Source organism: Apiospora phragmitis (assembly GCF_038363925.1).
Source record: "Apiospora phragmitis strain CBS 135458 chromosome Unknown utg000004l:1.0-3135199.0:1.0-3139288.0, whole genome shotgun sequence".
NCBI lineage: Eukaryota > Fungi > Ascomycota > Sordariomycetes > Amphisphaeriales > Apiosporaceae > Apiospora > Apiospora phragmitis.
In genome coordinates, this window is record NW_027117402.1 from 205,539 (window position 1) to 229,306 (window position 23,768).

The 23,768-nt window shown below is 45.5% G+C and overlaps 5 protein-coding genes across 5 annotated transcripts; 3 read left to right on the forward strand and 2 right to left on the reverse strand.

Moving 5' to 3' along the window:
- Positions 1–128: 128 nt before the first annotated feature.
- Positions 129–1,412, forward strand: PG994_003236 (uncharacterized protein; the record flags this gene model as incomplete). The annotated part of the gene is made up of 1 exon (XM_066854645.1): positions 129–1,412. One exon carries the CDS (start codon positions 129–131, stop codon positions 1,410–1,412), a length of 1,284 nt encoding a protein of 427 aa, XP_066718923.1.
- A 2,693-nt stretch (positions 1,413–4,105) lies between these two features.
- PG994_003237 (glycosyltransferase family 31 protein) lies at positions 4,106–5,906 on the forward strand (the record flags this gene model as incomplete). Its single annotated transcript, XM_066854646.1, has 2 exons — positions 4,106–4,158; positions 4,226–5,906. The coding sequence occupies 2 exons, from the start codon at positions 4,106–4,108 to the stop codon at positions 5,904–5,906; spliced, it is 1,734 nt and encodes a 577-aa protein (XP_066718924.1).
- A 1,848-nt stretch (positions 5,907–7,754) lies between these two features.
- On the reverse strand, positions 7,755–9,550 carry PG994_003238 (PhoD-like phosphatase; the record flags this gene model as incomplete). The annotated part of the gene is made up of 3 exons (XM_066854647.1): positions 7,755–8,081; positions 8,185–9,408; positions 9,467–9,550. The coding sequence occupies 3 exons, from the start codon at positions 9,548–9,550 to the stop codon at positions 7,755–7,757; spliced, it is 1,635 nt and encodes a 544-aa protein (XP_066718925.1).
- Positions 9,551–10,503: 953 nt separating this feature from the next.
- Positions 10,504–12,315, forward strand: PG994_003239 (glycerophosphoinositol permease 1; the record flags this gene model as incomplete). Its single annotated transcript, XM_066854648.1, has 5 exons — positions 10,504–10,978; positions 11,126–11,343; positions 11,408–11,949; positions 11,991–12,102; positions 12,151–12,315. The coding sequence occupies 5 exons, from the start codon at positions 10,504–10,506 to the stop codon at positions 12,313–12,315; spliced, it is 1,512 nt and encodes a 503-aa protein (XP_066718926.1).
- A 1,174-nt stretch (positions 12,316–13,489) lies between these two features.
- PG994_003240 (uncharacterized protein) lies at positions 13,490–14,650 on the reverse strand (the record flags this gene model as incomplete). Its single annotated transcript, XM_066854649.1, has 1 exon — positions 13,490–14,650. The coding sequence occupies one exon, from the start codon at positions 14,648–14,650 to the stop codon at positions 13,490–13,492; it is 1,161 nt and encodes a 386-aa protein (XP_066718927.1).
- Between the last annotated feature and the right edge of the window lie 9,118 nt (positions 14,651–23,768).

The following is a 23,768-nucleotide window of genomic DNA, read 5'->3' on the forward strand; positions in this document are numbered from 1 at the left end:
ATCATGCGATAGAGTATGCAAGAGTCAAACTCGAATGTGAGTTCCAGGAACTCAACATGAAAGAAGCGCTCTTTCATGGGCGAACAGGGAAAACATACACGCCAATTAAGGAAGAGCGCGGCGCAAAAATGTGGGAGAACGTGGACGTGAAGGGGCTCACCCCCGAAGAGGCCATCGCCAAGGCGCTGGACCTTCTCTTCGAGTACTGGAAGAAGACCAATAGGAGTGTCATCAGCGAAGCAGGCAAGAGGCCGGAAAGAAAGGACATCACAGAGGAGGCGAAACAGAGCGTGGCTAAGGTCAACAAGCTGGTGCTTGGGGAGCTGAGGACGAACCCGGAACTCTTCCGGGACGAAGAGTCAGCAGCAGCTGTTCCTTGCGACGACGGAACTGGGCGCGAGGACGACAGAACGACAGATGCGCAGCAGTTGCCCCACGAGACGACGCCGACAAGACCTCCGCGTCAGAATCAGGGACAGCAACAACAGCAGCAGCAACAGCGATCTGACAATCGAGGAGAGGAGGTCGCCTCCGGGCCCAGCTCGCCCCGCAACTTGAGATCTCGTGCTACAAACGCGACAAGAGATCGGAGAGTCAATGCGCCACAGAGAATCCCAGACTTGCAGCATCAGCTGCAGGCAGTCGTACAGGCAGCCGTACAGGCACAGCACCGAGTTGGCCAGACTGGCGCAGGATACCAAGGAATAAAGTACTGGGGCCGGAGAGGAGCCCAGAACCAATCGAGACCTCCTCGCACAAGAAGCAATCACGATCAGCAGCAGAGCGGAGCTGAACCTACCCAGACCCAGACTGACGATACACCTCGTCCCCAGCAGAACGACAGACGGCTGGACAGCATCTCGGTGAAAATCGAACAAGGTCCCGTGTCCGATGCGCCCGTATCAACCACCTCTTTCCGACCTAATACACGAGGGCCAGATAACCAAGCACGCCGAGAGCATTCTGCACATCCTACGACCCCCAAAAGAGAAGGTCCTCGCCGCAACCCTCGCCGCGGTGCCAATCAACCGGGGCCAGACGCAGCCAATACTGACGCCAATGCTAATAATGTCAACCCGCGTCATCCTCGTCGCCGTCGCGCTCCGGCACAGCAAAGACCAGCCAACAGAGGCTCCTCGGAACCACAGCCGCCGCCGCCGTCGCAGCAGCAGCAGCACAGAGAGACCCCTCATTTGCTGGGCAAGCTGAACAGAGATTCGGACGACCTCGAGCGGCGGCTGGGCTTGCTGGAAGCCAACATACGGGTGCAGGAAGGGGCGCTCCAGGAGACGAATCGCGAGTTCAATGATGCTCGGCGAGTTGCGGCGGATATGCGCCGCGCGCTTTCGGCCCTGGACGAGGTTGCTCCTCCCCTGCTGCGAAGATCAGGATCAGAAAAGGCGCTGATCTGAGAGCAACCCCCCTCCCCCAAGTGTGGCTGATCCTGATGGAGAATATGTCAACTCATCTCACAACGGCACGAGCAGGCGCAGGCGATGTAGGCTACGTGTTTACACAGAATTGGGCGCTATAACTGGATAAAGTTTTTGGATGGTAGCGATGATGATATGTAATGCTTGGTTTGGCGGCTGATATGCTGGGTGGTAGTACCAAGAGGAACATTTACCTACCTGCCTACATGTACATACCTACTCACATCCTTAGTCATAGTGTACCCATGAAGCAATGGATTGATGAGATGAGTTACATTTGACAAGACGTTTATGGTGAGACAGGAGTAACGTACATCTGTCATTCTGCCAGAGACATGTCGTCCAACGACAACGTGTGGCCAGGGAATCGGCTAAAAGACTGGCAGACTGGGTGTGCATCATCAACGTCGCGATTGCATGCATCTTTGCATGGACGTGTGCCCGATCCTGCCATGTTGGGTAACTCGACTAACTCGACTTTCTCCATCGGCCGAGTTCCGAAGAAACAAAAAAACAGGATGCCAAGCCGGTAGGGAAGAAAGGAGGGAAAGGCCATCTATCTCATCCTACAGTACGTGCGCGCCTATTGGGTAGGCCACGCAAGGGATCCTGCTGACTCAATTACCAGATGGGTTTGGGGGTTGTTTGTTAACAAAGATGCCGCGCGGCGTGTCATGTCGCAAGTATGCGAGGCCGGCGTCTGGTGTTGAGTGGTGGAAATGATTTCTCAGATCTGTCCTGTCCCCCCTATGCACTCCCAAGCTCGACAGGACATGCTCCCTTGGGAAGAAGAAAACCTCACCTCAATTCCAAAATTTTCCATTAGTATAACAACTATTTGACTGATCATTGAACTGACATCCATCTGTCCCCGAAGCCGACCTAGCCGCTAGACCCCCAGTGGATAGTCTTGGCCTTTTCGGTCAAGACCTTGAGTCCCTGGGCAGCTGGGCTTGGCGAGAGACATTCTAGACGGGTCAGACCTTTTGTTTTCCCTTTGATAGGACAATGGGCAAATGTCAACTAAACTTTATTCCCATACCTGGGGCGTAGATCAGGCGAGTTCTAGTGGTTCCTCGACCATGGTTCACGTCAAGCCCGTTGACCCGTGATGGCTACACGGTAAATACTGCCTCATCTGAATCATCCATCATACATGCGTGTGAAGAGACACATAGATAACCCTAGGTATGCATTGTGTCAAATGAGAAAAAAGCATGTAACCCAAGTAGGTTCAGCTTCGCGCGGGCCGCAACTGCGAGAGATACCTAAGTAGCATGAGTGCGAGCAGCAGTAGTACGCAGCGAGCGAAGCGTGCCGGGTCGTACTGTACCTACATATGCAGCGCGCCATCTCCTGCGAGAGCCCCACTAAAACCCCTAGCCCCCTGATCCAGATGCCCAAACCCGTTAATCAGTTCAGCTGCTGGGTCTTCCTGCTCTGGGTCTGGTAGAGCCGGCAGGCCAGCTAGTCTTCAGTAGCCCGCGCTGCCTGCTGTGCCTTACTGCTAAGGGTCCTTCCTTCCTTATCGCTGGAGAATCAGAACTTGAGTATGCACGGCAATCTAGATCATCATGGGCAAACAGGGCGAGTCAGAAGTAAGCCCGAGAACGGGAGATTACGAGAGAGCAAGGGGCCGCAGCTTTGCTTATGTGCATGTAGGTAAGTATGTAGGGGCGAAACATGCAACGGTTAAAATGGGCAAAAAAAGGAAAATGACACAAGAAGCCAAACGAGCCCTGTGACGTGAGGGTGGCATGTGGCACTTGCACACTTGGGGATCTTCAATTCGTAATGTAGTGACACGCAAGTCGGTGTCTATCGCAGACAAAACACCACGTAACCCAGCCAGGCTTGCCAGCACTCTGGCACCTTCAATTCGTCCGTCCGTGCTGAATACATACCTCATAACCCTTTTACAGATGCGCCCGAGTTCACGGCGGGAGCTGAACAGTGGAGGGGGCAGGATGCATGTAGGATCGTAGTAGTCCCGTCGATTGAAATGAGAAGAAGAAATAGACCCTTTCCAGACGAATTCCAGCCGCAAGTCCTTCGCCTCCTTATTAAACTACGTGATCCTAAGTACATCATTAGCTGGGCGTTTAGGTCTTGGCAACATCACCACCACCACCGAGACCACCACTGCCTTGTGCCGTAGACTATCAGAAGCCATTCCCTACAAGGCATCGAATCCCCGCGAAGCCAAGGGTTTTGTTTGATCTTGTGTTTTTCCTCCTTCCATCATCCTGAATGCCAACACCATTCGATCGTCCCGATCTTGACCATTTTCAAATCTGTTGCCATTGCCCAGCCCGAGGCTTCTTCTTTTCTTCTTCTCTCGAGCTCGTATCCTGTGCTACCCAACGCGACCCTTGGCTCTTGCACAATACGACATTCCAACGTCGGGCCTAATTTCTGTCCATCCCCCGACCGGCGCGCAATTGACCATACAACCACCACCACCACCACGACCAACACCACATTACATACTTACATTATTACTTACCTTCCTTTCTCTCTTTCACTACTACTCTGTCAGTAGCCACGAAACGAAGCTTTCCGACTCGCGCGCAACCTCCCCACCGGCGCGCCCTCTGCCGTCCCCAGAGCCACCCGACTCGAACCTGTTTTATTGGCGATGCTGTCTCCACTCCCACGTTGAGAAGACCTCCATGTTTCCCAGCAAAGTTCCCCGCGTCGTCATCTTGACGGGGCTGGTTTTGCTGTTCCCTCGTCATTGGCACAAACTACTATCTCTACGACGATGACCCATTCCGCCCGCCGCCCACCAGCCTGCAACAGCAGCCCAGCTCGCCCAAGGAGCCTCCCCCGGTCGCCCCGCCCGGCGCTGGCTCCAAGAATGAAGTCTCTGTAGGCAAAATCGAACAGCCCCCCGCGGCACCCCCGGCAGCACCCGCTGCTCACGACGATAGCCCTGCCCCGAATGCCGACAGCAAACCCCATGATATCCCTCAGTCAGCCGATGCTGGGCTGGAACCCCCAGCAGCCTCAGAGCACGAAGCACTGCCGCCGCCTCCTCCGCCCCCAGCAGCAGCACAGCCTTCGGGCCACCCGGGCGCAGCAGACGACCACCTGGGGACGACGCCGCCACCACCACCTGCTGAACCCCCCAAGTTCGAGCATGGCGATGAACATCCAATCCCGCCGCCAAACAACTGCCCGACCGAGCTCAACTTCCTAGCTAAGACCGGCGCAGAACTGCACCTCAGCAGCCATGTCAAGTACAACCGCCGCTGTATTCAGCCCATCTTCTCGTCGGAAGTCGACAGGAACGAGGTTGTCAACATCTCGACTCCTCTCACTGGAGAGGGGAAGACCACCGTCGACATGAAGAACTGCGCTGCGAACAAGCTTCCCAAGTGCATTCCTATCAAGCTGACTGTGCCGAAGCCCTATCCCGAAGAGAAGTTTAACAATATGATCTTTGGCATTTCGACCGGCTACGATCGTCTCAATGACGCGAGCTCGGTGGCCACGTTTGCGCATTGGATGGCGGGCACCGACGCGCAGCTTATCGCCCTCGTTACCGACATGCCAGAGCGATCGGCCGCCGAGATCAGGGCACTCAACAAAAGATTTGGCGATGCGAACATAAAAGCAACCCTCGTAAGGGCCCTGGACGACTCCTTCACCACGAGCCAGTCGCATTTCACCGTGCTGGTCCATATGCTCAACCACACCAAACCCGAAACTCAATGGTACGGGTTGTTGGATGACGATACCTTTTTCCCCAACCTGAAGCCGCTCGCCGATGCGCTTGCCAAGTTCGACCACAATAAGGATTACTACATCGGCACACTCTCGGAGGACTTTGCGGCGGTGCGCAACTTTGGCTACATGGCCTTTGGAGGCGCCGGCGCATATCTTTCAGCCGCGCTCGCACAGAAGCTCGGCGACAACGCGCTGAAGTGCATCGAGGAGGCCACGGCCCCCGAGGGCGACATCATCATCCGAGATTGTGTGTACAGGCACTCCAAGGCCAAGCTGACCATCCTCGACGAGCTGTGGCAGCAGGATCTGATGGGCGACCCCAGCGGTTTCTTCGAGTCGGGCGTGCGGCCCATAAACCTTCACCACTGGAAGAGTTGGTTCCACTTGCGCCCCGAGAGGATGTCCCTTGCGTCCGATTTCTGCGGAGACTGTTTCCTGCAACGGTGGCGGTTTGGCACGGATGAAGTCCTGTCCAACGGATACTCGATTGCGAAATACAGCGACGGGCTGGAGGAGCTGGATCTCAACTTCATGGAGAAGACGGCGTCGAATCTCAACGACGGCTTCGATTTCAGTATCGGACCCTTCCGGCCACTGATAAATCCCGACAAGAAGAAGAGCTTTCTGTTTGAGGATGCCAACATCGACGATAAGGGCGTCCTAAGGCAACTCTACGTCTGGCGAGGTAACGCCGAAGCAGGCGAGATGGACGAAGTCATCGAGCTGGTCTGGAAGAAATAAAAACCCAAAAACTTGGGTTGGGGCACGAGGGTCGAGGGCAGAGGCATAATGAGCCAAGCTGGTTATAAAAAAAACTCTAGATGTGGCTTGCCTGAAGCGATTGGTTGTTCTTACTATTTTTTCTTAATCGGGGCGCGAAAACTTGGACATTTCCCCCGGACTGTTCTTTTTCTGTACATTAACGCCTGACGAATACTCAGCGAAAAGCATAAAACGGCGGGCAAACGCATATGCTTTTTCTTGTTTGAAACTCCTTTTCTCTTCTATAGCTGAAAGAAGAAAGATGATTGATGATGAAAAGAGACGAAATCACACGCAAAGCTGGCGCTTCCTTGCTCCTCGGGACACGGTGATATATGTCCCTCATACTTCTTTCGAGATACTAATGCTTCAACATACTTTTCATCTGCGAGCTCAATGGCGTACCTCTGGATGCCATCTGATTCGTGGCTGTGATTCAACGCGATTAACCTCCTCTTACTCGTGGCGGCCCTCGGAATGTCAGAACCTTACTTGTTATGACATCCACGTATCGCAAACAACTGTGATGAATAGCCACCGAAAGCGGTGTCGCAAAACTGGAACGAATCGGGAGCTTCTCTTCGGCAGCACATTTCCATCTTAGGCATGATTGGACCGAGAACATGTTGCGGACATCACTGTTTGGTCCAGGCTTTTGGTGGCGTCAAAGTTCTTATTTTTCTTTCCGCCGCCATCAACTTCCCACCTACCTAATGTCATCCGTTCCGTGGTCCAAGGTGGGAGGATTGGGCGTGGGGGATGGGCTATGTGTAATCTTCGATAATGGCGGCTCTTTCCACGCTGATTGGCAGAACTTGGCAAGTGGCCAAGGGGTGAAAAGAAACATGGAATGGACTGGAGTCGAGATCCGCGACAGTGGCTTCCGCCGTTACACCGGGGGGTCCGGATTCGTCTTGGTGACCTCGGATAGACGTCGGCCGCCCTGGCCGTTGCCCTTCCCCATTTTCTGACCCCCCTTACTCACGAATGAATATGACTGCGTGTTCACCGGTAGTTGAGGACGGGCTCGTTCACTACCTTTGGGAAGCATAGGATCTGCCTTTAGAGGACACTCTGTGTTTATGGCAACGCATAATCATAAAGCGAGTAGTGTTGGTGGTGGCTTGCTTGAGCGATGGTTGGAAGTCCCCACTTTTGCCGATGGTTTTCCATGGATTCTCAATGGAGGGCCATGATCTGGAAAGTGTCGATGTGGATGCCGGGCTCAGCAGTATAGGGGACATGAAGAGCGTTGCGAAGAAGACGAAGGCGAAACTGAATCTGGAGGAGAAGTAGGTCGTCAGGTGCGCATGGCCATCACTTTGATGACTGTATTGGTATCACGCCAACCCTGTGGGTACTCATGTGGATTATGAGCAGAATCAGGATCTGGGAGGATGGTAGCTGAGTTGAAGACATGATTACGAAAATCATTTCCCTCAAAATAATGGCAGAGTGGCTAATGTTCGGACGCGACATTCTACAAACATGATTACTCTAGTTGTGTGGGATAAACTATACGAATATTATCGTAATAGGGGTTAGGGGTCATAGCACCCTAGCAGGGGTACACTGCTTACTATCGATCTTATATATATATATATATATATATATAGCTCTTTAAAGACTTCTTAGTGTTATTTTATCTTACTTTTTTTTAAATAACGATTTATTACTTCTTACTTATCTAATACTATCTCTATATATATAGCTAGGAGCTCTTTGTGATGCGGTAAATACAAAGGTGGCTTATACGGAAGCTGCTTATATACTCTACGTTTTAGCTAATTTAAGCAATTACAGACCCTTCTGACCTAATATTTGCCATTACTTTTGCCAAAACCCCCAGGAAGGCCCCGGTTTATGGATCGTTCTCTCATACACCCACTCGTAATCCCAGACTTTCTCGCCATCCACGATCAGGTCGAACTGCACCTTCCAGCGTTTCGGGTCAGTCGTGTCGAACGATATAGACGCGAACTTGGAGTTGCCACTATAGTGGTTATACACCGCCTGGTCTCCGCCCTGCTCCGGGACGTGGAACCGGTCGAATGGTTCGTAGAACTGGTTCAAGGCCGACGTGGAGAACTCGATGAGGGTTCTGCCTTGCCCCGATGGGTCGGGGAAGAGGGTCGTCGTGTGTTCGTGGCGGTCCTGGTTTTTTGCTTACTTAGTTTCATACCCACCTTAAAAAAAGGATTCGCGGGGGGGAGCCAGGAAGGTAAAAGCGGGAAGAAAGCAAGGAAAGGGAACTTACGCCACTCAGGAGAACCACGCCGTCCGTCTCCCTCATCCACCCGAAGATCGTCTCCCGCTCGTGCAGGTACCCGGCCCACCGATCCCCCTGATCCGGGCTGACCCAAGTCCGGGTCCACGGCACGCTGCTCACGACGACCTTCCACCGCGGCTCGTACCGCAGCCACTGCCGAAGCTGGTCGAGCTGCGCCGGCCCCAGCATGGTCTTCTCCGGGCCGTCGGGCATCTCCGCGGGCGACCGGTACCGGCGCGTGTCAAGCACGAAGAAGGAGACGTCGCCGCGCGCGAAGGTGTAGTACGACGCCGACGCCCCTTCCGCGCTGGGTGATGGCGGGTTCGCGTGGCCCTGGTAGTGCCAGTAGGGCGCCACGGCGTCTCGGTAGAGCCCCGTCTCGTTGCCGGACCAGTCGTTGGCGAACTCGTGGTCGTCGTAGACGTGCAGCCAGGGCAGGGCCCGCAGCGCCGGGGTCCAGCTGGGCGACGCGTACGTCTGGCGGTACAGGTCCGTGTAGTGCCGCCGGGTCCAGCCGAGCGGGTACGGCAGGTCGATGTAGATGAAGTCGCCGAGGAAGAGCATGAACTCGGCGGTGCGGTTGCTGAGGTACCGGTCGAGGTGGTCCAGGCCCTTGACGCCGAGGGCGTGGTCTAGGGGGTGGTAGGGGTAGAAGGGCTTGACGCAGCTGGTCTGGATCATGGTCCACTTCTTCGGGTGCTCCTCGGCCGTCTTGAAAGTTCCGGCGTGGCTGGCGTTGGTCGAGTAGGTGTAGGCGGTGTCCGGTAGGAGACCGTCCAGCGTGAATGTCCCGGCCCAGTCGGTCTCTTCCGAAAGGCCGCGGATGATCACGAATACCTCGTTTTCGGGGGCTCCGGAATCCGGTCTCGCCTGTAGCTCCACGACAGAAGCCTGAGGGGCCCGGACCACGATGCGAGCGGACGTGGCGTCGACGTAGCCCATGCGGGAGAAGGACAGCTCATGGCTTGGGTGGAAATACTGACCCCTGTAGACGAAGTCGACTGCGGCGATGACGCAGAGGGTGTTCACAAGCGCCGTCAGCGCGGAGAGCAGCGGCCGTGTCGCGTCAAGCCAGCCCAATAGGACGACCAGGACCGGGTGACGGCGCCCCTTGCGTGGATGCCGGCGGGTCAGATGTAGTTGCAGTAGGGCTGACAGGGCATATGCAGCAAAGTTGGCGTATGTCCGGGGTAGGTACCGGGCGATCGGATACTGTCAGATGTGAGTTGAGGGGGTTTCTGCGGGGGGACAGTCGGTCGGGGGCACCTACGAATCGCACGAACAAGACTGACGAATATCGCAGCGTCAGAGTGGTTGCTGCGAGGACCGCATTAAGTATCGGGATAATGAACATGATGATGATGATGATGATGATGATGATGATGATGATGATGCTGCTGCGGATGCAGGCCTGCACAGCTATCTCAGGAAGAAGCAGGAGTAGCAAATAACAGCTCGTGTTGGCCTAGTGCGCAGAGTAGTTATCATCTGGCACCTTGGCTTTCAAAGGTTTCCGTCCAACGTGGCGGTATTCGATGCCGTTATCCGTACGATGGCATGCTCCACCCAAGCGTTCGCCGACACATACGGATCCGAAGGCGCACGTGGGGGACTCGGTGGGCGTGGTCATACTCAAATAATCAATTAATCAATTGAAGTCGGAGGTAGTCCGACACCTACGAGAGAGACTGACAAGAATAATACAGGAAAGCCGCCGAATTTGTAAGGCAACCAGGCCAGATGGAAACGAGAACACTCGCGGGTTACTAGGAGAAAAATCTCTTGATGGATGCGTTCTACGCAAATATGGGAAAGCCGACGCGGCGGCCCGACCGTGTCGACGACCACGTGCTTCAATCCACTGGTTTTCACGGCTTCTTGGTTGATAGCAGGCCCCGCAACGGTGGGGGCGCCGTATCCGTTTTCCGACGTCCCCTGCAAATACCCCGATGCACCCTGATCCCGGACTACAGATTTGCCGCAAAATAATCATGGTTCTCTATTCGTCTTCCAGACCACTGGTACGCGGAAATGAATTTTTCATCCCCCGGTGGTAACTGTCAGCCTCTACATCTGGTATTGGCTCGCTTACACGTGCGAGGCAGGGGTTGGTCGGTCGGAATGTCCCGAAGAGAGCAGCCGCTGCAGAACGAGGTACAGTATAAGTACCCATGTCATGATCAACTGCGCATGATGATATAAGGCACGAACGCATCCGCTTCTAGAAGCATATTGCAAAGTAACGCAGATCCCATCGGAACATCATCCATCTCTCAACTCGCCAACCTGCTGCCGGTGGCTAACACAATGAGCGCAGTAGAGGACACCCCGAAGACGGTTGCTGTCCTGAACAGCTCCGAGATGACCTATCCGCCATCCTCATCAGACGGTGCTGTAGCAACTGATGCAGGTGCTACTGCTCCTCCTGCACAGCGGCCAGCCGGCAAGATCGACGTCCTGATCCAGGGCGTGGCGCTCTTTTCCGATGGATACAACATCCAGATTATAGGCTACATGAACACGGTCCTGGCCAAACTCTACCCGAAGCAGATGACTGCCCAAGTAAAGACGCGGTTGTCTAACTCCATACTGATCGGCGATGTCTTCGGCATGCTGTTCTTTGGTCTCTGCATCGACCGCTTCGGCCGCCGCGTCGGCATCATCCTGACCACCTTGCTCCTCGTCTTCGGCATAATCCTCGCCACGGCTTCGCACGGCACGACTGTTGAGGGCATGTTCTGGATGATGGTCATCGGTCGTGGTGTGGCTGGTGTGGGTGCGGGTATGTCCCCCTCCCCCCCCCCCCCTTTCCCGCGCCCCTTTTCCTAAATTCATACAATCAAATCGTTTGATCTCCCACAATAGACGACCCCTTTCTTTCCAACATTGGCAAAACAGAATGCTAACTGTAATATACAATAATACACAGGCGGAGAGTATACCGTTTGTACCAGCCAGGCGCTAGAGTGTGCCGACAGTACCCCTGAGATGCGCAAACGACGCGGCATGCTCGTGGCCGTCTCCACGAATGCCGCCATCATATCTGGATTCGTGGCTTCCAGTATCGTTTCCCTCATCGTCATCGCAGCCTATGGCGGCGAGCCTAGCGACGGCATCTGGCGCATCTGCTTCGGCATTGGCATCGTTGTGAGTAAACCCCTATAATGGTTCTTCATGTTGTTTAACATTTTACTGACCCTCGTTGGCTCAGTTGCCTCTATCCATCTTCTTCTTCCGCCTGCGCCTGACCGACTCGGAGCAGTACCAGAAGCACGCCATCCAGCACAAAGTCCCCTACTGGCTCGCCCTCAAGTTCTACTGGAAGGCGCTCCTGGGCTGCTGCGCCGCCTGGTTCCTGTACGACTTCGTCGTCTACCCCTTCAACCTGCTGGCCCCGACCCTGGTGGCGGGCTTTTCCTCCTCCCAGGGCCACCAGTCCTCCATGACCGCGAGCATCGGCTGGAGCGCCCTGATCAACTTCTTCGCCCTCCCGGGCGCCTTCCTCGGCGCCCTGCTCATGGACCGCCTCGGCCGCCGCCAGACCTACGCGCTGGGCTGGTCCATCGTCTGCGTCTTCGGCTTCGCCATCGGCGGCGCCATGGTGCCGCTGCAGCACGTCTTCCCCCTCTTCGTCGTCCTCTACGCCCTCTTCCAGACCTTCCTGTCCGTCGGGCCCGGCGACTGCAACTTCCTGGTCTCGTCCGAGTCCTTCCCACGCCCCTGCGCGGCCACTTCCTCGGCTTCGCCGCCGCGGTGGGCAAGGCCGGGGCCGCCATCGGCACCACGGCGCTGAGCGAGGCGCTGGCCTCCTTTGATGACCAGGTCAGGGGCCAGCAGGTCATTTTCTTGATTGGCAGTGCCATCTCCGTCGTCGGGACGCTTTGCGTGTGGTTTCTCATTCCGGATGTAAGTTTTTGATTTCCCAGATCTGTCTTGACCTTGGAAACTGTCTAGCTTCATAGTCCCACTCTTATCATATGTTATGGTAAAAAGTCTGACTTCACTCTTGTAGGCTCCCAAGAATCTCGAGACGAGGACGTTCGTTTCAGGAACTACCTCGTGGAGAACGGTTATGATACAAGCGACATGGGCTTACAGACTACCAAGGCAGAGAGCTAGAAGTCTCGAGTCTTGTCAGCAACTAAGCCATCTTGATGAACAGCTCTTTATACTATCTAGCTAGACTTTTAATTAATTATTTACTTAGGGTACTGTTGTTTCACGTTGCCCCTTCTCAGCCACTATTGCCTCCATCGTCAAAACCGTGACAAATGGCTTTCACGAGAGTGATCGCGGGGAGTAAATCAGAATGTCGACACGCCCATTCATGTACATCATCAACGTCTATTCTTTTGTTATTCTTCGTTGCTATAGAAGATGTCGGTCGAGTGATGACGAAATAGCAACCCCTTGGGAACATGATGGACCGTGACAGCGAGAACAGCCGCAACTCGTGCACCTCACCACTCAGCTGATGCATTGATCTGCGGATTTCAAGAGGGTGCCATCGGATGGGTTTGGTGCAACAAGGGGGGCCCAGCGTTTGCTAGGTACAAGGTGTATTCTAGAAGCCGCGTTCGCATCTCCCAGGTTATTCTCCTTCCTGATCCGGCATCGCGCGGGCAACGTGACCCTCTACCAGCAACCGCCCCTATCATATGATACACCTCATTCTCCCCAACGTCCTTCAGATGCATTTATTCTTCATTTTCTCTTCCTCCTCTACCAGCCCCTACCATGGACCTCTCCCCCTCTGCCCTCCCCTCGAATCAGGAGGCCGTCTTTCGTACGCCGTCTTTAAGGCCCCTCACCAAGTCTACCTGCCCTCATTCACGCTTCGTTCTCCGCGTGGCGCTCCCATGGAAGCCAATCTGCTAGCGATGACAGCAGTCTCGCCCGTGTGTCTATTGTGCCTGTGCACGTATGGAGGTTCTGCCCAAGCTTAGCGACATTGGTCAAGATAAAACTTGGCTTTCCAAAAGCCACGTTCTATGTGTTAAATGAAGCACCTTGCACCTTCGGCGGCTACGTGACATACCATATCTGCACTATGGCCGTTCCCGCGGCCACTCTCTGCCTTAGCGTTTGAGTTACACGCACATCATTGTACACAAGCCGCCCACTCGCTCGCATACGACGTCCGGTGGGTTTTATTGTTCGAATCGACTTGAACCTACCCGTCGGCCTGCCTTCTTCAGCGACCTTCCACATTGCGTCTGGATGGAGCCGCACCCGTGCGGGATTCAGATGGTAGGTAGTGGGTAATTAGTTTACTATATTATGTAGTTTTTGTTCAGGTAGCCCAACTAAACTTCCGCGCATGCGCCATCGAGCCCGAGCCGCCGTCCCGCAGCGATTTCCGGCGGACTGTCGAACCCTCGATGTCGTTGGACGTTGCGATAGAGATCTCGTCCGCGCGACGGTAGGGCGCGACGCTGGTGTCGGCGAGCTCGGCGACGAACGTGGTGGCGGGCATCTCCTGGAGGGCGGGCCTCTGCGACGCTGGCAGCTCCATCCACGGCCGCGCGTCGGGGTCGGCCTCGTGTACGACCGCGGCGTCCATCTCCCGAGGCAGGGCGATGGCCGATTGTTTCATCTCCTCCTCCTCGTCGTGGGTCGGCACGCCCGCGAACCCTTCCGAGTGCGCGCTCAGGGCCATGCTTGAGCCGTTGTTGTCGTTGTTATTATTATTATTAAAGTTGTCTTCCGTCCCCGTCCGCTTGTACTTGGTCCGGTAGTGGTGCCGCCAGTACAGGAAGGCGATGATGCCGAGGATGAGGGACATCACCGGCACGACCACGCCCACTACTATGATCGTAGTGGGAGCGCCCTCATTGCTGCCGTCATCCTTGCCGTCGCTTTCGCCGCCGCCGCCTGCCGTTCTCGTATACGTCTTGCCGGGTACCGTGGGATCCGTCTCCAGGACACTCAGGTCGGAGCTCTGCCAGCGCACCTGGATCGCATACGCCATGGCCTGGGTTGTCGTCGTCACGGTGGTGGTCCCGTCGAGGTTCGTGGCATAGGTCGTCAGCGGGTCCACGGCTGTGGTGATGCATTTCCGCCACTGGACCGCGTCGTCGGTGGTGGTGTCCTCGAAGCAGGAGTACCCCGCCGGGCAGCAGATGCGCGCTGTCTCGCCCGCGAGAATCGGCCCCCCGTTCCAGGGCTTCCCGTTGCCCTCCGAGGTGCGGGCGGCCGACGCCGGGAGGTAGCAGCCCTCTGTGTAGCCCTGGGGGCAGATGGCCGGCGAGTAGAAGCCGTGCCGGTTGCCGTAGTAGTCGACCCAGTTGCCCGGCATGCACACCGACGACGACACGGCCGGTGCGTCCCGGAACGTCCACCACGGTTGCTGGCAGAAGTCGGGCATTGTGAAAACGGTGGTCAGGGGTCCGGCGCCGCGCGTCGCTGTCGCCGCTGTCGCCGCTGTCGTCGGAATGCCCGTCGTGGCCGCCATCGTGCGGGTGACCGGCCGAGCCGCGTCGTGTGGGGGTGTTGAGTGCGCTGTTTTCCGGGTGGGCAGGGGCGATCGCTCTGTGCCGGGTTTCTTCGGATCGGACGAGGTGGTGGTCAATAATGGCCGCTCGAGGGTATTCCGGGTGGGCGAAGGGGGGAAAGAAAAGAGATTTAGTCTGAACAAATCAAGTGAAGAAGCATCCACTACGATGCAGGGTTGAAATGGGGTGATCTGAGCTCGAATCGATCTTGAAGAAGAAGAAGAGAATGCAGCAATGAATGCTTGACGAGCAATCAAGAATCCAGGACTCGGGATTGGCGACGCGCCAGTGACCCGGTTGTGACCCGAAGGCGGCCCCTGCGAGTGAACGAACGTTGCCTGAGCAGGGATGGGCGGAAATTTGCCCAGTGCCAGCTTGGCCCGATTTCTGGCCCGATAACCTGGCTCCGAAGAGATCCGACCGGCTCTTCACCCTAGGCATCTTGATAACGCTAGAATGAATCAGTCATAATTAGATCGTGACCCATGACGGAAATCTTGTTCCGCCAGCCACGTCTAAAGGCTGAAGAGCAAATGCCGGACGACAACCTGGGAGGCACTACTTGTTCCAGCGAAGTTGGAGTGGGACAGTGGGACGATTCGAAATTGGCTCTGGGAATGGCAGAATAATACGGAGTGTTTACCAGGGACGCGGCATATTCCGCCACAACCCAGCCATACAAGCCACACTAGATTTAAGCCACACTCCTGTTTTGGTTTTGCAGGCGCGACAGTCTCCGGTTCGACTTTATAATAAGCCAGGCTAACCTTGCCATGCGCAAGATTTAGTATTAAAAAAGGCTGGGAACATGGTACATATGTGACTGGCATTTCCTAAGGGGGTTCAAGAATGCGTAAAATGTGTAACGTAGTCCACGGTCTAATTAAACACACGGTTTAATTAAACACTTTTTAAAACCTTGTATAATAAAATATGAATTTATTTAATTATTAGGTTTAAAATTAATTAAAACTATTTAGAATTATTTTCGTTAAACGCTTTTATATTATTTTAATAAGTATAAGTATTATACCTAGGCTCTTTATAGATTTTATAGTATTATAAACGCGTTTTAAACGTTTTTATATAACTACTCCCTCCTTATTACAACTCGACCTAACCATGCGGCTAAAAGACCCCACTTACTGGCACGGAACTACTATACCCCGAACAGGCTACGATATCACAGCTACGGACCGTACCACTAGTTATATGAATACGAAACCAGACCTTCCCTAATAACGAGTAACGCTATTACTACGCCCGATGATAGGATAAATACGCCTATAAAGTAACGATAACTAATAGTAAGTCACGTAGTATAATAAACGTTTAAGCGAGATTATTAAGCGGCGTAAAGCGTAATTAAAAAAGATTATTAAATAGTATAAAATGTAATTAAAAGCGATTATTAAATAATATTAAATATATTTAAAAAAGATTATTAAGTAATAATAAATTAATAAAAAAAAAGATTAAATATATAACAATAAATATTTCTTATATATTTTATATAAATATTTTTTATTTTAATAATTAATTTAAATATTAATTTTAATTTATTAATAAAGTAAATAATTTTAACGAAACTATTACGAATATTTTTAAACTTACATATTTTAGTTATTTTTATTTTTACGAGTTATTACTTATTATATCGATAAAAGCGATTTTTATCGCACGTTTAAATACTCTCTCGTATTATTAATATAAACCTTAATACGTTTTATTAGGTTTTTTTTAAAACTTAAATAATATTCGTTATATTTTAATTATTTTTATTTTTACGAGTTATTATTTAAACCTTTAAATAATAGTATTATAAGAACTATATCTATACCTAGCTTTAATAATACCGTCCGATAAAGAAAAGCGCCTATCGCTACCCTTAATACCTCTTAACGGGACCCTGTTATAAACGTCGATAGCAACGAAAACGACAACGAGCCTATATAATAAACGTTAATTAAATAAATTAAAGAATTTAAATAAGAGAGCGTTAATTATTAATATTATTACGTTAAGCTTAAAAAGAAACGTAACGAGCTCTTAACTAAGGGCACTTTAGAATAAATACTTTATAATATTAATAAGTTACGCGAAGAAATATATCTTTTCCGTATAATTATTAATATTATTTAAACCCTTATTATATTAAAGAAAGGTATAAAGATTAATACGCTAACCCTTTTTAACGGAATAAGCGGAAATTTCTAAGGCTTTTTTATTTAGGTTAAAACTTATTAACGATTTTATGAAGGGACGTTCTAAAACTTTACTTAACGAGTTATTTACGTTGCCTCGTTTTTTAAAAGTAAGGTACTCGCTTAATTCGAACCCTACTTAAACGAACTCGTAAAAAACGATTAGTAAGTTAAGTTATACTGTACGGAGGTATAGCGTATTTTTGAAAGCTACGACGGCTTTGAACAAGCCTTTAAATTATTTTTTTAAAACCCCGACGAAAAGTGACAAGCGAAGAGGGAACTTAAAACCTTTAAATAAAAAGGATTAGCCGCTTTTTATATAGTTAAGTTCCGGCGTATCATAATTCGATTAAATTATACCGAGGCTATAAAAATTATAATATATTATTAAGGATTAAAAGATAACGTTAAGGACGAACTTAACTGGCTTAACGTTTTTAATAATTTCTTTTCGTATATAAAACTTATTATTAAAATTAATACCCGTATATACGAGCGACGCCGCGAGAAGTAAGGCGGACTTTAGCGGTAAACTAGTTAAACTTAAATTAATACAGGGCGATTACGTTAATATAATTATATACCGCTTAGAAATATTACGGCGTATAATTATTATAATAACTTTATAAACTTCGACGTTATTAAATACGATAAGTAGAATAAGAAGTTACGTAGTATTTATTATAATTATTAAAAACTAGGATATTACGCTCGAGAATATCGAGTATTAAGGAAGGATTTTTAACGAGTTTTAAAAAAACGACACGTTAACGTTATTAAAGTAAAGGACGCTTTTATAATAGTTATTAAAAATAGTAACGTTATTATTAAATACGGTAGCTTATTTTAAATAGCTTATTATAATAATAGGTATATTTCTTACTTAGTAAATAAAGAAGATACCGGATAATTTTTTAAAGCCCGGAAAACGGGGAGGATTATAGCCGAAGTATTGCGATAATGCGAAGGGAGTAACCCCTCTTTTATAACAAAAATAATGATTTAATAAATAATATTATAAACTAGTTAAAGTAATTAATAAATTATAAACGTTTAATAAGTATATTAATAAGCGAGCTAATAAACGAGATTATTAAATTTAAAAACTTTAAGACCAACGGATAGTTAATTATTTTTAATATTTTTTACCCCGATTCAAAATACTTATATTAAATATTTATTACGGCCGGTTTTAATTAAAGAATCTATAGTAATTACGTAATAAAGGATAATTTATAGATTTTTTTTACTTATGAAAAATATTTTACGTTTTTATAAATCTCGTATATATATAATGTTTATACGGAATACCTCGCGGAGAAGCTCGAGTATAAATAGTTCCTTTAAAGGATCGGTAAACGACTTATTACGTAATCACACCCGGATTATATTATTAAAAAAATTCGAACGTCGATCCCGGATAGACGACGCGCGTATTTATTAATATAAAAAGATTTATGGTAGTTACGATAATATTATTTAAAAGGATGAGATTAAAGGGAATACTTTAAAGATTAATACTTTAAGCACGCTTAGGAAAAATCGCGAGCTTATAAACGTTTAAAAAAAAGCGCTTAATACTTTTAAAACGTTTAAGTATATGCTTAATAAGAAAACCCTTTTATTATATTAAAGAATTTATAAAACGTTTATAAATTACCGCGGATTTAATAAACCTTCGAATTATTAGAAGAACCCGAATTTTAAACACTAGTGATAATATTTTATACGGGGGAGGAATATAAAAATACCCTTATTAATATATTAAGAGGTACCTTATAAAGAACGAAGGGAACGACGGTGATAATACGAGGATCGATTGTAAGATATTATTAATAACTTATAAACGTAACGTTTAAAAAATAGACGCCGCTTATTATAAAGGGATAATAATAGGCGGACTAAAATAGGTCCCTGTATTAAATAATGGATGATCGAGTTATTTATAAATATATTATATTGATATTAAATATAAAAAGAGTTTATATTAAAGCGTTATTTAATAACGGAACGTAAAGAAATTATATTTTATTACGAATTATTAATTACTTTAAATTCGAATAATAAGAAAAGGACGCTTTATACCAATTTAAGACCGTTGATAAAAGATTTATAATTTATGATGATAGAGAAGTATGGAAGGAAGTCGCGAACTTTCCGATTAATATCGGAGGACGCTATAAACGAATCACGTGTGATATTATGGATGTCGCAGGATACGATATAATATTAGGGATATCCTGGTTACGGGTAAGTAATTTTAAAGTTAATTAAAAAATAGGTTAATTTTAATAAAATATATTAAAAAAAGGTTTAATTAATAAATAGCGGTTTAAGAAGCGACTTTTTAATAAATTTAAGGTTTTTAAGGTATATATTATTATTAAAAAGCTTAAGTTAAACGTTACGACGATTATATTAGAAGAGTACCGGTAATTTAAAACATTTTTTAATAAGAAATTAGAGATAAGTTTATTATTTTATATATAATAGGATTATAAGATACTTTTTAAAAATAAGAAAGAACCTTTATTTATATTTATATATAAATTTAATTAAGAGTATAAATAAGCCTTAAAAAAATATATTACGGAAAATCTCGAGAAAGGAGTTATTTAACTATTTATATTACTAGTAGGCTTCCTTATCCTTTTCGTTTTTAAAAAGAGTAAGGACGGGAAATTTAAATAGTGTATATGTATCGATTATTAGAAGCTTAACGAAATTATTATTAAGAACCGGTACCCCTTATTTTTAATCGGCGATTTACGGGATAAACTGTTACACGTTAAAATTTTTATAATATTCGACCTCTTTAATGTATATAACCTAATCCGAATTAAGAAAAGAAAAGAGTAGAAGACCGCGTTCCGGATTAAGTACGGCTATTTCGAATATTAAGCTATATTATTTAATTTAATTAATATATTAGCTAGCTTTTAATTTATAATTAATTATATCTTATAAGAATATTTCGATAAGTTTATTATAATATACCTCGATAATATCCTTATTTATTCCGAGAATAATAAATAATATTAAAAATATGTAAAGCTAATATTTTAGAAGCTACAAGACGCTAAACTATTGGTTAATTTAGAAAAGAGCGAATTCTACTAACGATCCGTTACTTTCGTAAAATACGTAATATCCTCGGGCGAAATCCGAATAAAACCTTTAAAAATCTTAATAATTAAGGAGTGGCCCACGCTTATAAACGCTATAAAAATCAGATCCTTTTTAAGATTAATTAATTATTATTAAGTTTTTATCCCCAGATTTAATAAGATAGCGATACTTTTAACGGACTTAACGAAGAAAGACGAATTATTTTAATAAACGGAGAAAGAAGGTAAAGCCTTTTATAATATTAAAGAACGAATCCTTAACGAATTAATACTTCGCGTAACAAACTTATTTAAACCCTTCGAGGTTAAAACCGACGTATTAAATTATATGATCAGAGAATAATTAAATTAACGAGACGATAACGGAAAGTTGTACCCCGTTATATTCTTTTCGAAAAAGCTTAACGAATTAGAGCTTAATTATTAAATTTATAATAAAGAGTTAATAATTATTATTAAAATTTGCAAAAAATAGAGATATTATTTTAACGGAATAATAAAGCTAGTTAAGGTTTATACCGATTATAAAAACCTTACAACGTTTATTACTATTAAAGAGTTAAATAAATAATAAATACGATGGTCTGAATTCTTTTTAAGATTTAATTTTATTATTATCTACCGGAAAGGTAGCGAGAACGGTCGCGTTAATACGCTAAGCCGACGACCGGATCACTAAAAGGAGGTTCTGTCCGAAACGCGAATAATTCTCGCTTACGACTAAGACGGTAACCTTATACCCTTAAAATAACTAAACGTTACGAATTACGTTCAATATAACGACGAATAGGTTACTAAGTTTCGATAATTTAATTAAACCCCCGACCCTACGAACTACCCTAAAGATTACTTCGAAGACCGCGACGGTCTCGCCTTCTACCGAAATAAGATTTATATCCCTAAGCAGTATCGCGAGGACTTTATTAAAGAATTCTATAAACACCTTATATATAAATATTAAGGGATATTTAAAACTTAAAAAAGGATTATTAAGTAATTTAATTATAAAAACCTTAAAATAATCGTGACTAAAATAATTAATAAATATAACCTTTATAACAAAGTTAAAGCCGCTCGATACCGACTATACGGAAAATTATAGCCGATCTTACCATTAAATAAAGTATAAAAAACTATCGCATTTAATTTCGTTATTAAGCTACTTCTATTAAAAGAACTCTTAATTAAGGTCGATTACGATAATATTTTAATTATTACGAACAAATTTACGAAGTATATTTACTTCTTATTGTATAAAGAATTTAGTAATATTAATAACTTAGCGTACACGTTTCTCCGAATAATCGTTAATTAACACGGATTATTCGAAATAATTATTTCTAATAAAAATAAACTATTTATTGCTAAATTCTAAAAATTATTTATAACATAACTTAAAATTAAATATAAACTATTTACAACTTATTACCCCTAAACGGATAAATAAACCGAGCGGATAAATTAAACCTTAAAATAATACCTACGTTATTATATTAATTACAAATAAAATAATTAGGTATAATTATTACTAATAACTTAATTTATTTATAATAACGCGGATAACGAAACTATACGTATATCACTATTTCGAACAAATTATAGATATAATCTAGAAATTACTAAAAAACTAAGGGAAAGAGAGCTAATATTAATTATAACTATTTAAATCGAGAAACTAAAAGAACTCCAAATTACGCTACAATAAAACCTTACCTTCCTCTAATAACGAATAAAAGAATACGCCGATTAAACAAGGTTAAAAGGACCAACCTTTAAAAAAGGAGAAAAAGTCTACCTCTTACGACGAAATATTAAAATAAAACGACCAAGCAATAAATTAACCTTTAAAAAAATAGAACTATTTAAAATTATAAAAGTTATTTTAAAAACTAATTACCGATTATTATTACTTAAAATAACGCGGATACACCTTATATTTTATATTTTATTACTCGAACTAACGGCCGAAGAAAACTTAATTAATACGTAATTAAAAATCGAAATAAATTAATATAAGTACGAAGTTAGCGGGATTATTAATAAAAAAAAGAAAGGATAAAACTTCTAATACCTCGTTTAATAAAAAAGCTATTTATTAAAAAATAATACCTAGGAACTTAGAAAATACCTAGCGAATATTATTAAGAAATTACGAGCGTTTAAATAATAACCTCGGGGATCGGCTTAAAAAAAAAGTCGGTCGCGTTTTAATTAATAATATTAAAACCCCCGTAAACTTAAACGGTTATAACGGTTTTAAACTCCCGACGTTCTTATTTTTCTAATTCGTCTAAAAAGCGTAAGCTACGCTATACTAACTTTACCCTTTAAGTATAAACTATCTCTTTTTATTTACGAAAACGAATAAGGCGAGTAACGGCCTCGTTAATTTAGCGCTAAAGCTTTAAAAAATAAGCCTTTACGGCGGATTCTTCCCGAAATAGGCGGTCGTACTCGTCCTGCACACGCCGTAAAAAAAACAGTGGGACGCCGGTACCGTCGCACGTACAACTAGCGCGAATACACTCTTTGCACTTGTTAACGCCTTTTATTATTATATAAAACTACCTTTTTATAAAATAGCGATTATAAGGCATAACTTCGAAATTAAATTTAAAAAAAGTTTCGATAAAATCCGCGCGATAAACGGTAAAAGAACAATTAGGCTTAGTTCGAGATTTTTTAACGCAATTATCCATAATAAGTATATATTATAACGAAAAGCGATAAAAAAGGAAAAACCTATTATAAATCATGATAAGTGAACGGTTAAGGTATTTATAAAGTTAACACTTTAAAGATAAAATAGTTAAAAAAAGAAGGATAGTATTATAACCCGACCTAACCATATAGTTAAAAAACCCTATTTATTAGTACGGAACTACTATACCCGAATAAGCTATAATATTATAACTACGGACCGTATCACTAGCTATATAAATACGAAACCAGACCTTCCCTAATAACGAGCAACGCTACTACCACGCCTAACGATAGAACGAATACGCCCGTAAAGTAACGACAACTAATAGCAAATTACGTAGCACGATAAACGCTTAAACGAGATTATTAAGCGGCGTAAAGCGTAATTAAAAAAGATTATTAAGCAACGTAAAGCGTAATTAAAGGCGATTACTAAATAATATTAAGCACGTTTAAAAAAGATTATTAAATAATAATAAATTAATAAAAAAGGGATTAAATATATAACAATAAACGTTTCTTATATATTTTATATAAATACTCTTTATTTTAATAATTAATTTAAGTATTAATTTTAACTTATTAATAAAATAAATAACCTTAACGAAACTATTACGAATACCCCTAAACCTATATACCTTAGCCACCTTCGTTTTTACGAGCTATTACCCATTATATCGATAAAAGCGACTTCTATCGCACGTTCGGATACTCTTTCGTATTATTAATATAAACCCTAGTACGTCTTACTAGGTTTCTTTTAAAACCCAGATAGCGTTCGTTACACTCCTCTGCGATTCGTTTTATAATTGTTTATTAACGTCCTTTTAAAATTATAAGTCTTTTTTATCTTATAGACGAAATAATCTTTTATCTTATAGCCGTTTTTTTTTCATACAGCGGCGCTGGCTAAGTATTTTATTTACTTTTCGTAATGCGGTTACCTTACTTTTTAAAAAAGCGAGCCGGTGTATAACCTACGTTATACTTTTCGAAATTTAATTAAGTTTAATAAAAATTAATATCGAGGAGCTATTTTA